Raw genomic sequence first — 15,076 nt, 5'->3', positions numbered from 1 at the left:
AGTGAATTTGCATGTTCTTTCAGTCCATTTGCTGTTTTTCTTTTGCGCAGGTGTCTTATGTAGCATAATTTCATACATCTAAAGTCAGACCATTCTATTTTTGCCTTTTTTGTAAATCATGTTTTTTTCCCCCATAGTTATAAAAGGTTAAAGTACATATTTTGACTGTAATTTAAGTAAGGTCTACTAAAATGTGATTCCAATTTTTTTCCCCCTCATATCGCGATATAATATCGATAGCGTCCGGACAGTGGAAAATATTGTGATATGAATTTTAGCTCATATCGCCCACCCCTAATATATATATATATATATGTATATGTGTGTGTGCATGGCCATAGCCAGCCTTGAGGTCACAGAGGTGACACCGATATCAATTTTTCATATTCAAAAATAAAACTGAAAGTTCTCTGGATGACTAATTAGCCTTTTAAAAAAATTCCTGTAAGTATAATTTGGACAGTTTGCCTAGTTTGTTTAGTGTTCATGGTGTGGAAATAATTTTTTTTAAAAAGCCCATTGATAGTGCAGGCAGATAATTCCTGGCAATGGTAAGACAAATGCAATGATCATGATACTCTGTAACAAACTGAAAGAACGCCATCAAAAACAGTAGCATAACACTAACACAATAACATTACACACATATTAGCAAATAGCATCTAAACAGTTTGTAAGATTCTGTAAATTGTAAAACATCTTAAATGAAACATTGTTCACAAACATTTACATGTCTGTCTGTTTTAAATGTTATGTAGTGTATATGAGTTGCATTTTTAGGTGTTATAAGTAACGTTACAATTCTTAACACTAGAACCGCCAGAGGTCGCTGTATATATAAAAGCGCCAGCGGATAAATTTTACCCGCACACATGGCAACTGTTTTTATATGGCTAAAGAACATTAATTCACTGTATTATGCCACTGTCTTCACAAAGAAGTGTGTAGAGTCATGAAATGATTATATCTAATCGTCAACTATATTTTTACCCTTTTGTTTTATGTTCAAGACTTTTTAATGCAGCCTACACTAATCCATAACGGCCAGTAACCTAAAAAAACAAATAAAAAAATTACATAATTTTAGTAAAAGTCAATGACTGGGAGACTTGAAGGCTTTGTTGAAAATCTGTTATGTACATTTGAAAAACAGTCACGGGTAAAATTTCCCCCGTGGCGGTTCTAGTGTTAACACCCCTTTTCAAATCCTGGTTACAGCCATGTTTTTAAAAAGTGAATGTGATTTACAAAGGATTAACTTTGTAAAATGAGGCAACTATACTTTGAACTTTGCTTAAAACTTACTGGTAGTTCAACTAAAGCATCCATTTGTTGTTTGTTTTCATTTAAAACCTTACTTGTTGGCGACTCTTCTGTCATCTGTCGCGGTCTCTTCTTTTTGGGGAGAATGACATGACTGCAGAAGTCTTGTAGAGATGTTATTTCACACTTTCCACTTGAATCCAGTCCTTGAGCTTCTGACTCTGTGTGAATCTGCGCGCGGCCAAGAATTCCAAATTCCATGACGTCATAATGGGTGACCCACCATAAGCCCCGCCCACTAGAGTTCTGTCGCTTTAATGGCAGAATTTTGCGCGTCCTTCAAATGCAAACAGAACACATTATAATCACTGACGCTGTGTAAACTGGATACCAGTAATGTTGTAAAGATGCGCATCCAGCCTCTGATACACTCTACTGACTTCAGAGCAGGTGGATGGTGTATTTTTAATCGCGTCGGGATGGAGTCGGAGGAATGTGTTTTTTCGGAGCATTTGACTGCAGATTGTTTTGTAAACAATGAACAGCGTAATGGATTCGCAAAGAAACTTAGATCTGACAGCAGCTACATCACAAACTGCATAAAGCTGCACAATTTAGGTATGTAAGTTATTTCATTATGCTCTATCTGTTAATTACGATTTCATAAGCATATAATATTTTGGAAAAACTCTTACTCAAATGCAATGAAGTTAGACACTTCTCAAAAGTTTGGAAATATTAGCAAAGCAGCATATTAAAATGATTTCTGAAGGATCGTTTGACACTGAAGACTGGAGGAATGATGCTGGAAATTAATTGCTAGAAATGTAGGACGCTTAACCCATACACAACATCTACAGAACAGCTTCACTTTCTTTTTTTATGGTCAGTCTAAAAATATAACCACATGCTGAGTTCTGAAGAAATCCAGGAGATGATCAAAAATGAAAAGACCAGGCCAGTGTTATTTATCCCCTGTATTGTTTATTGTTGTGAGAGTAGATGATCTTGTTTCGCAGGATATCAGATTGGTCTGACCTGAGCAGACACACCAGATCAGTCAGGTGTCAGGTGTTTCTCCCTCGGCCACAAACATGAACTATATGGTAAGTCACTGCTTTGAAGTATGATGCACCAGGAACTCTTTCAAACATGAAACATCTCAAACTCTTAAAATAAATGAGTTTGAACTGAAGTACTACCAGCATTTAGGTATTTCTATACTTTTATATAGCTAAGGTGTATTTTCTGACATTAACAGAAAATTAGGTCTAAGACTCATAATGTCTGGGGCAAGATAAAGTTACTCTACAGTTTCATTTACAGAAACAAGAAGTCTTGTGACGAAATCAGCACTTTCCAGTAAAACAGAAGGACTGATAGCAGTGTATTTTGTGTTTCAGCTGAGCGGTGGACATCCACATGTATTTAAGGACACTCCTGCCAGTCTTCATGGGTCTTTGGGTCAGAACATCAGTGTTTTTCAAGGTTTATACCTTAATGTTGATCACATGACCAGCTGTGCCATGATTTAAGATACTACTTACAATTAAATAATAATAAAATGAAAACATTAATTTTCATAGCTTGAACCATTTATTGTATTTCAATTTGAGTGAAACTCATCGCAACATTAAGTTCACAAAGCTTTATCACTTTATTGCTTCATAAAGAACATGCTAAATTATATTTTTGTTACACAATGTGTAGTAACAATTTATGAAATCTGCGATAACTTAAATATTCACATGAAAGAATGCAAACAAAAACACTTCATTATACGCACCGCAATTATTCAGTGCTTCAAAACAAGGTTGACATTCACAAAACTAGCTTAACTCAAGAAAGCCATTCAAAAGACATGGCTGTGGGACTCAACACCAACATACTGAAAAAATAATAATTTATTATTATTATTATTATTATTATTATATTATTGTTAATTGGACAATGAAACTTTGCTCAAAACTGATATAGAGCCGGATATGCTCAATGTACTGCATGTAGAACAACGGCGATCTGTTCTATTCAGTCACTGTCGCTGGCGCTCTCAGAGCTGACGTAACAGCCCTCCTCTCCCACCTCAGCCAGGAACAAGTGCCCTGATCCAAAACAACAAGCATGTGATTATACACTGCATTTAAACCACTGGGAAAAGATGCAGTTTTAACTCTGTTAAAAGAAAAATTGTAAATGAAATCTAGCCCTTCACAGTAACTCTCCAATGTATTTCTATATTATTTTTGACTGATTTATTCATATTATTTAATTGTTTTCTAAATCTGATTGGTTCACAAGTCGTCACACCTTTGAATAAATAAATAAAGACCATAACATGAAGTAAAGGGAGGGGCAAAGAAAACTAAAATCCCCACAAAAATGCGTAATTTTATTGTTACTACTTCAGGAAATTGTGGTTTAAAGTTAAACATGATACTTTTACTCTCTCCAATTTTCTCAGGAAGGTTAAATCAATCAGTTATCTATTAATTCCTCACCATTTAATGAAGAAACACGAGGCTCATCAATGAAGTCGAATTCATAGCTGACAAATTGACTCTGTGGAGAAACAGAAATAACCAGAGTATGTTTCAAAAACACTGCCGTTGAAAAGTTTGGGATCAGTAATATATATATATATATATATATATATACACACACATGTTTTAATGGAGTCTCTTATGCTCATCAATGCTGTATTTATTTGATCAAAATAGAAAACAAATATTGGTTTTTAAGATATAATTTATTTCTGTGATGCAGCGCTGAATTTTCAGTTTTCAGTGTCACGTGATCCTTCAGAAATCATTCTAATATGTGGATTTATTATCAGTGTTGAAACTTAATATTATAGTGCTGCTTAATATTTTTTTTGAAACCTCTGATATTTTTCTTTGATTCTTTGATGAATAAAAAGTTCAAAAGAACAGCATTAATTCAAAAGTCTTTAATACCACTTTTCATCCATTTAACACATCCTCGCTGAATAAAAGTAGTGATTTTCTAACCCCAAACTTTTGAATAGTAGTGTATATTGTAACACAAAATATCTATTTTGAATAAACACTGTTCTTTTTAACTTTTTATTCATCACAGAATCCTGAAAGCAGCATCACAGGTCCCCAAAAATATTAAGCAGCAAAACTGTTTCCAACATTGATTATAAATCAGCATATTAGAATGATTTCTGAAGGATCATGTGATCCTGAATACTGCAGCAATGATGCTGAAAATTCAGCTTTGATCACAGGAATAAATTATTTTATTTAAGTATATTAAAATAGAAAACTGTTATTTTAAATTGCAATTATATTTCACAAAATTACAATTTTTTGTGTGTATTTTTGATCAAATAGATACAGCCTAGATACAACTTTAAAAAAACAAAAAAACATTAAAAATCTTACTGATCCCAAACTTTTGAATGGCAGTGTATATTCAACATAATTCAGCACAATTAATGCATTCAAAACGCTCTCAGCACTAATGAAATCTCATTTTATTAAGATATAGATGGTGCCTTGTGTTTGAGGAGTGTTCTCCAGTCCTGCTTTTCCTTTTTCTTCAGCTTCATCACCGGCTCATTGCATCTCATTTCCCATGAGCACTCCTCCGCGATGATGTCCCCGGACAGCTCAAGCTTTGCATAGTAATGCCGGTCATTCACGTACCCACTGAGATAAAAATACATGAACAATTCCCATAAAACATATATGTAAGACTCCATACATCAATGCACATGTTGTTTGCTATCCTGTCAAATTAAGGAAATACAGGTCTTTTCTAGCATGAAATGTTAACATTAATAAATGACTGAAGAAACGGATGTTTTATAATCACGTGACCTGTAAATGACAGTGTCTGAGCAGAAATCACACTTCTGCATCACCGGACTGATGAGCTTTATGTAGACCGTGACCGTCTCGCTCCTCTGGAACCATTTGATCTGTGGGTGAAAACTACACAGGAAACACTTGGTATTATTAACAGATATGAACAATAATCAGAATACCTTTACACATGGTATGGCTGAATGTGTATTGTGAACAGTTTATAAAATATTTATAACTCGCCTTGTAGGCTGGAATGAGATAGGGGCTGGATAGTGGAAATTCTGTGGTTTATTGATCTTCTTTAATTTGTTGGCGCTCAGGGTTTCATCTTTGTCTACATAATCAATGTGGGCAAAAACCAAGTGTTACCATGAATGGGAATAAACAGACTAGCTGACTTCAAACTATTCCTTACATGTGAATAAACATGCCTGTTTCAGAGCTGGCAGGTCTGGTCTGCTTCGGAGATGAGAATCCATTCAGATCAGGGCTAAAAAACAAAACAAAAAAAAACAATGAGAAAGTCAGTTATTACAAACCAAAGAAGAACACAGAGTCAGTTCTTACTTAAGACTGGTTCAGAAAAACAAAAAAAATAAACACTGGAACAATATGATTTTCATGATAAAAAACAATGGTGCCTGATGACAAACAAATAGCTAGATTTAGTTAAATAAATTTTAGTTAAAATTCATTTTTGTGTGAATGGTTCCTTTAAAGTAAGGTCACATTTACTGTAGTTTCTGCAGACAAAGTCCAGCCATTTCAATAGGAATCTGTAATTGTGAATTTTGTGTCAGTACTAAAGATTTCCCCACGCATACTTCGCAATGGATTCAATTTGGGTACAAGGATTCGCCACATTCGAAACCAACAGAAAGCTGCTTGACTGGAAAGTGACTTCTGTGTGAGCTGTGCTTCAAACATCTCTACACTATTGATTACAAACAATGGACCTTTATGCCTGCAAAAAAACGTTGCCAAAATTTGAACAAAGTGGCTTTGATGAGTTTCAATTTGAAAAAATAACAAAATAAATAATGCAACAGTGCAAATGGAAAGATAGGAGGATGAAAGATATTTTGCTGTATGTAGTGAAAACCATAAAACTACAAAAAGACAAATTATAGTGAAAAGCATCTATACTTAATGTATCATGCAGCTTGAAGTCAGTCAGTTTGTACCAGAGTATGTGAGTGGAGAAGTGTGATTCTGAATGGAGGGAGGAGCGGATTTTTAAAAAAAGTCTGAGCGTCGTGGTTTTCACTCGCTCCGAAAGCGCTCCACCACCAGTACAGTTCATGCCAACGGCCCGTAATATAACTGCATATTTAGCAAGAATTCACAAGTTAAACATACAGTATTTAGCTAGCTTGATAAAGAAGGATCACTCAAATCAGAAAGAAAGTGAAGACTAGGATGACGGCAATGGACATGAGCGGAAGTTATAGTTCTCAAGGAATTTGTTTGTTCCTTCTAGATATATTTTCAGGTGAAAGCATGATTTAAACAGGTACAACACTTAGCTATGCTTCCATCCAGACTTTACTCAGGAATTTCAGAACGATCATAACAGCATACAGATACTGTGAACGAGATTCAGTCCGCTGGTTAGGCAAGTTATCCCGTCTCATAGCGCAAAGTCACACGACTTTTCGATGCAAATGGAGGAATTTATTCGGTAAATTTATTCGGCATCTTGGCGTTTCCATCCAGCAATTTTAAATTCGATATTCCAAAATGCGCATAAAAATAGGTGGATGGAAACATGGCTAATTCGCACGCAATCGGTCTTTCAATGATGCATCAAACAAATGTAATCTTACAGTGCTACTTCATCTGTATCCAATTTCGAATGACGATCTGTAGGTAAAATAACTGACAAAAACGTACTGTTATTTTCATCACAAACAAAATTTGCACTGCAAAAAGCAACAATTATACCTTTTAATGCTGACAACCATGTTATTAGCTCAGCATGTGGTGGGAAAAAAAGTTTGAGTTTCTAAGCCACTTTGAAACACTCCTCTTATTTTTTTATATATTTTTTTTAATATACGTTGTGAACAAAACTGTGATATTTCAAACATACTGAAATACTTGGAGCGGTGTTTCTGATATCAGCGGAGTGATTATTAAATGCTTGAGCGCGGAGGGGAAATTGTTGCCGGTCCACTCTGCTCACATACTCTGGTTTGTACATAACAATCTGTGACAAATATAGCAATTTATTGGAAAACGATTTGAGTAGCGTGGCATGTCTTTAAGCTATAGACTCTTATAGTACTATAAGATATTTAAGATTAAAAAAAATAAAATTCTAAAATACATTCAGGTGATTTTTTTGAAACCTGTGATTTTTCTTTGATGAATAAAAAGTTAAAAAGTACAGCATTAATTCAAAAGTCTTTAATACCACTTTTCATCCATTTAACACATCCTCGCTGAATAAAAGTAGTGATTTTCTAACCACAAACTTTTGCATAGTAGTGTATATTGTAACACAAAATATCTATTTTGAATAAACACTGTTCTTTTTAACTTTTTATTAATCACAGAATCCTGAAAGCAGCATCACAGGTATATTAAAATAGAAAACTTATTTTAAATTGCAATAATATTTCACAAAATTACATTTTTTTGCGAGTATAAGGATTTTTATGAATCTTTGCAAATCACCTTTCCTAATAATGTACTAGTTAGCCAGTTTCACGGCTGAAGTTTAAAGTCTGCTCGTCACGGAAGAGAGGGGCGGGGTCAGCAGAGCTCATTAGCATTTAAAGCAACATGGACTAAAATGGCTTGCTAAAAACAGAGCTGATTTTGACAGGGTAAAAAATGTTTTTTACACTACCATTGAGAAATTTTAACCAAAGTATGTTATAGACTTTTCATTAAAACCCTAAAGAATCATATCAACTTGTGGAAAATGGGCATCCGATGACCCCTTTAAATACATCAGTTAAACATGTACTAACCTCATGATATTCATGCTTGCCTCTGAAGAATCATCAAAATCATCACTGTCCTTCAGGTCTCCATTGCACTGGACAGCACTGTTGTTCTGGGGACTAATGGGAGTCTGGCTGAACTCCATGGCATTATGACTGCTGACTAAATCCTTCATCCTACTAGTCAGAACGTCTTCTATAACCTCAACTCTCTGCTGTGAGGATGACGAAGGGCTCTCAAACCTGTCAAAAAAAAAGAAAATGTGTTTACATATACATATATATATTCATTCCAGCAATATTTATATTATCTGAGATAAAATTATTATAATTTTTCATCAGATGACTTGAATAGCTATATTTCGAAATAATTATTCATTTTAGAGTTAGTTGGGCAATTCTGTTGGGGAGTGAATCTGCATGGAAAATTTAAAAAAAAAAACATTTTTGGAGCAATATTTCCATAATACTTTAAAATAAAATAATAAAGAGTAATAAAAACACATTTTACTGAAGAATTACAATACTTATTTACGTCTTCATTAATTCCCAGGAAGTCCTAGTATAACAAAATGAAAGTACAGATATTTAAATTTATACAACATAGTATTTGATATAAATGAAGAATGACAGCAATAATAATAATTTTAAAAAAAGTCTTAATATACCTAACAAGTTTGGTTTTCTTGACAAAATTGCTCCGGTTTCTAACGCAATCTTGGTTCCCTGAGATAACAGGAATAAGCACTGCGTTGAATCATGCTAAGGGGGGAAACTCCATTCTCTTCCGAACGCTAATACTAATATGAATACTAATACTGAAGGTTGGTAAGCTACCCCCTTGAACGTGAAGCTCAAGAAGGGTCTGTGTCGAGGGGCTATTTGGATATGAATGTAAGGATCTTTAAAAATCTACTGATATGAACCACTCCTCTAGGCAAAACTACACACAGATCTGCTTCAAAGTCAGCATCCTGAATGGATCTCAGGAGCCTGAGATTGAGGATGGGCCTGAGCCCACCATATTTCTTTGGGATGAGGAAATAACTGCTGTAAAAGCCTTCCTCACTGTTCTCTGGTGGGACCGTTTTGACGGCTCCCTTCACCAGTAGACACTGCACTATGGAACGGAGAACATGAGCATTGTCCTGAAACGAAGTCTGGACCACACCCCTGAAGTAGGGAGCCTCATTCTATAGTCTGTAGAACCCAACTTGACATGCCTGGGATGGCTTCCCAAGTCTCCAGCTGGGTGGGAAGGGGAAGAAGTTTTTCAGATGGCAGGTTGGTACACAGAAGCAGTGAACTGACCATCGCAATGTATCAAAGAGGAGAAGTGCTCTTTATATCCAGTGGGTCCGCTATCCCAGTGGTAGTTTGCTTGGGCACATGCAAAGTGAGTGGGACAGGCTCAGTGTTGACGGTGAACAAAGCCTCCAACACCCAGAGCTGAATGGGGGATTGGAAGGCAAATGCGAGACTTCGAGGGAAGTCCGGCCAGGACTTAGCCCTCTCGTCTTCTCTCTTGACAGATCAAAACCACTTCTGCGGCTCAGGAACCAACCTCCCTTTGGGGGGGGCCCTGGCGCTTGGTAGGCTGAGGGTGCTGTCAGAGCTCAGGTTCGAGCTTGGACTGAGGCTGAGCAGGCGACAGAGCAGACTTCACAGGCTGTTGAGTTGATAGAGCCTTGTGGCTGGAGCGCTTAGTTGAGAAGTGGTGCATGGCTTGCGACGACTTCTGAGCAGCAGTGAACAGCGGGTCCAAACAGCCCTGTCATGGAGACTGGGGAGTCGCTCAAGCACCACCAAACTGGCCATTGACCTACTGATAGCCTGGGCTATGGTCTTTGTGGCACGCAGGGCCAGGTCAGTTGCACTGTGCAGCTTCCTGAAAGTTGCTGGATCTGGGCCGGACTCATCCATGGCTTGGAGGAGTTTGGCCTGGAAAGCTTGGAGGGCTGCCATAGTGTGAAGCGCGGAGCCTGCCTGTCCCGCTGCAGAGTAGGCCCTACCCACTAAAGTCGAGATGGTTCTGCAGGGCTTGGAAGGATGAACAGCCTTTGCAGATTTTCCAGCTGTGGCCGGGCAGAGGTGTGCAGCGATGGCCTCTTCAAGAGGAGGGAGCTTCTCATAGCCCCTTTGCTCGGCGCCATCAAGGGAGGTGAGAGCTGCGGAGGCAGAAGAGTGGATGCGGGCCGAGTAGGGGGCGCGCCACGACTTGGAGAGTTCGGCATGAACTTCTGGAAAGAATGGCGCGGGTCTCTGACGGGGGGCTCGTTGGTGGCGTTCATCCAGGTGGCTGCAGGCTGGCTCTTCTGGAGCCGACCACTCCAAGCTGAGCTCTTCAACGGTCTTCGTGAGAATGTGGATAAGCTTGCTATCCACACTGGACCGTACACCACCAGATTTTTTGGGAGGGAGTCGGGGCGCTCCGTAGAGCAATCTGCATCAGAGGCCGTAGAGCAATCTGCATCAGAGGCCGTAGAGCAATCTGCATCAGAGGCCGTAGAGCAATCTGCATCAGAGGCCGCCAGTGACATGGTGTCATTGGCAGCATTCTCTTCAGATCCTCTAAAGGTGACCATACAGCTCACTCCAGACGAGGGGTAATCATGTCGCTGCGGGGAAGGCAAGGCATGCGGGCCATGTGCCGGCATGAGCTTGCTCGAGCCCGTCTGCTCATCTTTTTGACTCTGCTGTTTCTTCCTCCGAGGCTTTTGGGAGAAGAGAAACGAGAGAGCGCGAGGGGCGGGATCACCTTCACTGAAGAAAGCGATCCGCGAGCGTAGCAAGGAGAGACTCATGCTCTCGTAATGAGAGCAGGCCATCTCTGTGAGTGCTGCCTCAGCGTAAGGAACGCACTCACTGTGCTTATCTGACTCATGCAGGGGTGCCCTGCACGTGGCACATTCGTGGCACGTAATTTTAAAGCAAACATTGACAAAATTTGCTTCATTAGAAGGAGAAATTAGCTCTGGATTTTCGCTGGATGGCCACAGGGGAGAAGCGCTGAGCAGGAGAGCGTCTTTCCTCTGCTGGGGCTCTTCTTCAGCGAGTATCAGGCTTCTTCGCTCTTTGTAGTCCAGAAAGGAGATGATCTTCGTGCTGAAGGAGAAAGATTCTAATGAAATCGCATTCAGTGATGACTTATAGGCAGTTTGCTGCACAAACGTAAACAAATCCAGCTTCACTATTCGGAAGAAGAGTTTCCCTCCTAAGCGTGATTCCATGCAATGTAAGAGACCATTTCAAAAGGGAAATATATTTCTATTTCTTTCGTTTGTGAAATGTGAGCTATATCATGAAAAATAATAATGAAAAAAAGTCCTAATGAACCTAATAATAGGTTTGATTTTCTTGACAAAATGTATATTTCTATTCCTTTCTATTGTGAACTGATCTAAACCAACCCTCTACATTGCGAGTAAATCACTCACATATCCGACCAATCTTCACTCTGGGTGACTAAATGATGTCTAATATTAGCCAATTAGCTCCGGTGTGTGAGTTGGAGGCTAAGTATAAGTTTAGCACAGATACAGTACATTTTCAGCGCTTCAGAGTTTCACTCTCCGTCAAGCGGTCTGTGCTATTTTTCAGTCCATCTCAATGGATGCGCAGCGCACCTGTGTTTGACGTACCGTGAACTCTAGTGTGAAGCGCACGACTCGCCGTTGCTTTTTGATTGCAGAGAAAGCGAGAGACAGTCTTACATACATGTAGAATTGACACGCTACATGTAACGATATTCTTTGTTGTATTTTCCTGTCAAAATAACGGAGTTCCTTTGGATTTTTTCAGCTTTTAAGAACTGCCGGGTTTTCCGGTAGTGGGCGGAACTAATGCGCAAACGGCAATCTCATTGGCTGGTACTCACCTATTATCGTCCCTGTTTTGATTTCAGTGAATCAGTTCGAAGCGAACGCACATAACCTGATAAATATTCATGAATCCAGCAGCTCATAAATCCTTAGTGCTTTTTATATTGTTCTTATTAGAATTCGTATTATTATTATCATCTTATCAATATTGTTAAGTTTTTTCCCCCTTTTTTTACATTTTTTTTTATTTTTTATAGAAACACTGAATGCCAAAAAAAGCACCACCACCAGTCCTAAATTCAATTAAAATGTCTATGCATTCATACATGGTTACCAAATTTTAATTGTAATTACTAAAGTTCTATCATTAAATAATACTTGATTATCATATTATAATGCTTGACTGACTGATGTTAAGAGTGTACTTTCAGATATTTAACCCTCTGGGGTCTAAGGGTGTCTTGGGGGCCTGGAGAAGTTTTGACATGCCCTTACATTTTCAGTTGCTTATAAACATATAAATGGCTAAAGTCTTATATCACTGTAAACAGCACAAACTGGGCTACAATAATATGTTAGCAGCATTTATGTACATGATTTTGTTTTTGAGAAAGAAACGCTTATGCGTGGTTAGTGAAAAACTAAAATTTTGAAGTCACTGAAATAAGGCCATAAAACACATACAGAACATTTGTTCACAAGACTTTTGAGAACTGGATCTTGTAGCCTAGAATTTTTGCTTCAAAATGATCTGAAAATCATCTTGTTTACTTGCTCACAGAAAACAATATATTGATTTAAAGATTCTAAGTCACTTTTTGAGTAAAAAGGCTCTATGCGAGAGGGCGTGACTCACACCTGAGAAGACAAAGGCCCGCATAATGAGCTTCATAATAAGCCATTGAGTCAGGTGTGTGACTGAGAGAGAAGAGTTACAAGAAAGAATGTGAGGAAAAAAGAAATGTGTATACGTATAACAATCACATAAAATAACTTGAGATTCATTTGCGAGTGCAGTTAAACAGTTTATTGGGAACAAACAAACAAATAAACAACAGAAGAGTCAAGACTTCGTGGGTGCAATATCCAAAACAGTGGCAGGAAACTGGATCCCAGGAAAACAGGAGACATCAGAAACTGCATGAGAAAACACAAAACAGACGTGAGCAACACAATGAACGGACAAAGACAAAGCAAACATGGTGACAATACATACACTACCAGTCAAATTATTATTATTATTTTTTTCAAGAAGTGTCTTCAGCTCACCAAGCCTGCGTTTACTTGATCCAAAGTACAGCAAAAACAGTACATTATATTTATTATAATATATAGGCCTACATATTTTTACTATTCAAAATAAATAAAGCATAGAACATATAACTATCCTCACGTCGTGCAACATTTAAATGCAATGAAAGGTTGTCTATCATATTTCAAAATGTTGCACTCGATTTTACACATTTTATTCCGGAGTTATAGTTTGGGACAAGTTCACCAGTAAATGCGTTCAACTTTGTCACAACAACACATTATCGAATGCCAATAAGAAGCATTACTTACTCTGTATAAAATATCTCCTCCGCCGCCGGCTCCAGCTGCGCTCGTGGTCTGTTTGTGAGGTAAACAAAGCTTTTTCCTCTCAGCGCGTCTTCTGGCGGTAAATACAAGGCTTTTTCCTCTCAGCGCGTTTCTGAGGTAAATATAACTCTTTTTCCTCACAGCGTGTTCTTCCAAAACTGAAAAGTATCTGAGATGAACGCGTTGCTGCTTTGTTTATGGTGGTGTGGGCGTTTACGTGCCGCGTGGCTCGCGTGGAGGTTTGTAATAACAATAGCGCGAGCGGCGCGTGGGCGTGACCTAATTAAAGATAATGAGACCAGACGGAAAAACTGGACATGTCCTTGGTTTCATACGGATTACTTTATCACAGAATATTTGTTTTCAGTAAAACTTACTTCATTTGAGAGTAGACATGTCAAGCTTTCTATAGATATATTTCTCATGTCTCTGTGTGAAGTATTTGCTGAGTTACAGTTCATTTTAGTGACGCGTTTCAAAAAGCAGCTCGCGGAGACGGAGAAGACAGAGAGCGCACCCCGTTTGTTTTCTTTATTCTTCAAAACCACAAAGTTTAGTTTTTATTATGAGTGTATACAAATAAAAGTAGACCCCTTACAGATTCGAATAGTGTATTGCTCTTATCTGTACGATCAAAAATGGCAGAGTAATTCAAGCTCATTTCGGCCTTATCAGGAAAATCTGCCTCAAAACGCATATATGCGTTTGTCGACCCCAGAGGGTTAAAAAGCTGTACCATTTTACAAACATATACAGTATTATACTAATATATATATATATATATATATATATATATAATATATGTCTATGTGTGTATGTATGTATATACATACATACACATAAATAGTATATCAGTCTGGCGAGTAAACTGAAAAATGTACTAGCCAATGGCGATTCAGGTGTCCACAGAGGGTTGTAAACAATAGTAATAAACCTGTCATTTGTCAAGTGCTGGAGCGTGTTTGCGTTCTCGTCTCCCTGGAAAACTCTCTTCAGCAGATCCAAGTGCTGAGGATTATTGACACCAAACCCGGAGGCCAAGATCTCAGCATGGACATTATACTCATTAATGTAGGTCTTCAGACCAGGAACACGTGTCATGCGCACCTGCGTGAGGAAAACAAATGCAGAAAAGAGCGTTAGAATGTCTTCAGACCGGACCAGGAAAACCTTGTAAGGCCTGTGACGCAAACATCTTAACCACCTACCATAGGATCAACCCAGACAGTATTTCCCACACTCATCACAACCCTGGCCTGATGCAGCTTCCCTTTGATCTTCTGACTGATGGCTCTGGTCACCTGAAAACATTTTTTTTTCTAAAACAACTGTTTATGTACAAACTGGACTAATGTTTTCTTTCAGCGGTATTATTGAGACCTTCGGGTTCCAGTCCACCTCCCCATCGACAGGCTGCACTCTGCACAGGATGATCTCCACAGCCTGGCCTAGCAAATCCTGAAACTGAGGAGGAAGTTGGAGTAGCTGGTGTGATTTCACTTCCTGTGTGCGACCCTCATCTATGAAGCAGGCAGTGACGCTGCTGAACAGTTGCTCTCCTTTTTCTGGCACTTCAATCACACGCACCCTAGAACCGATTATACAATCAAACAATTATTTCCCATAA

The 15,076-nt window shown here is 38.4% G+C and overlaps 1 protein-coding gene and 1 long non-coding RNA gene across 7 annotated transcripts in view; one reads left to right on the top strand and one right to left on the bottom strand.

Moving 5' to 3' along the window:
• The first annotated feature begins 1,564 nt into the window (after positions 1–1,564).
• On the top strand, positions 1,565–2,806 carry LOC131534819 (uncharacterized). Its single transcript, XR_009269437.1, has 3 exons — positions 1,565–1,881; positions 2,283–2,369; positions 2,667–2,806. It is a non-coding gene; the product is annotated as an uncharacterized LOC131534819 (long non-coding RNA).
• A 48-nt stretch (positions 2,807–2,854) lies between these two features.
• tdrd12 (tudor domain containing 12) overlaps positions 2,855–15,076 on the bottom strand; it is a 30,335-nt gene continuing 18,113 nt past the window's right edge. For all 6 annotated transcript variants that reach the window (XM_058767029.1, XM_058767031.1, XM_058767033.1 and 3 more), the window contains exons 27-36: positions 14,830–15,037; positions 14,658–14,750; positions 14,384–14,556; positions 8,075–8,290; positions 5,528–5,586; positions 5,337–5,430; positions 5,109–5,222; positions 4,784–4,937; positions 3,762–3,822; positions 2,855–3,365 (exon numbers count right to left, since the gene is read on the bottom strand). In XM_058767029.1, the coding sequence (XP_058623012.1) occupies positions 3,292–3,365; positions 3,762–3,822; positions 4,784–4,937; positions 5,109–5,222; positions 5,337–5,430; positions 5,528–5,586; positions 8,075–8,290; positions 14,384–14,556; positions 14,658–14,750; positions 14,830–15,037 (1,246 nt within the window). In that variant the 3' untranslated portion in view covers positions 2,855–3,291. The remainder of the gene's footprint in view (positions 3,366–3,761; positions 3,823–4,783; positions 4,938–5,108; positions 5,223–5,336; positions 5,431–5,527; positions 5,587–8,074; positions 8,291–14,383; positions 14,557–14,657; positions 14,751–14,829; positions 15,038–15,076) is intronic.

This window comes from Onychostoma macrolepis, chromosome 25 (genome assembly GCF_012432095.1).
Source record: "Onychostoma macrolepis isolate SWU-2019 chromosome 25, ASM1243209v1, whole genome shotgun sequence".
NCBI classification, from domain to species: domain Eukaryota; kingdom Metazoa; phylum Chordata; class Actinopteri; order Cypriniformes; family Cyprinidae; genus Onychostoma; species Onychostoma macrolepis.
This window is presented reverse-complemented; position numbering and strand designations above follow the sequence as displayed.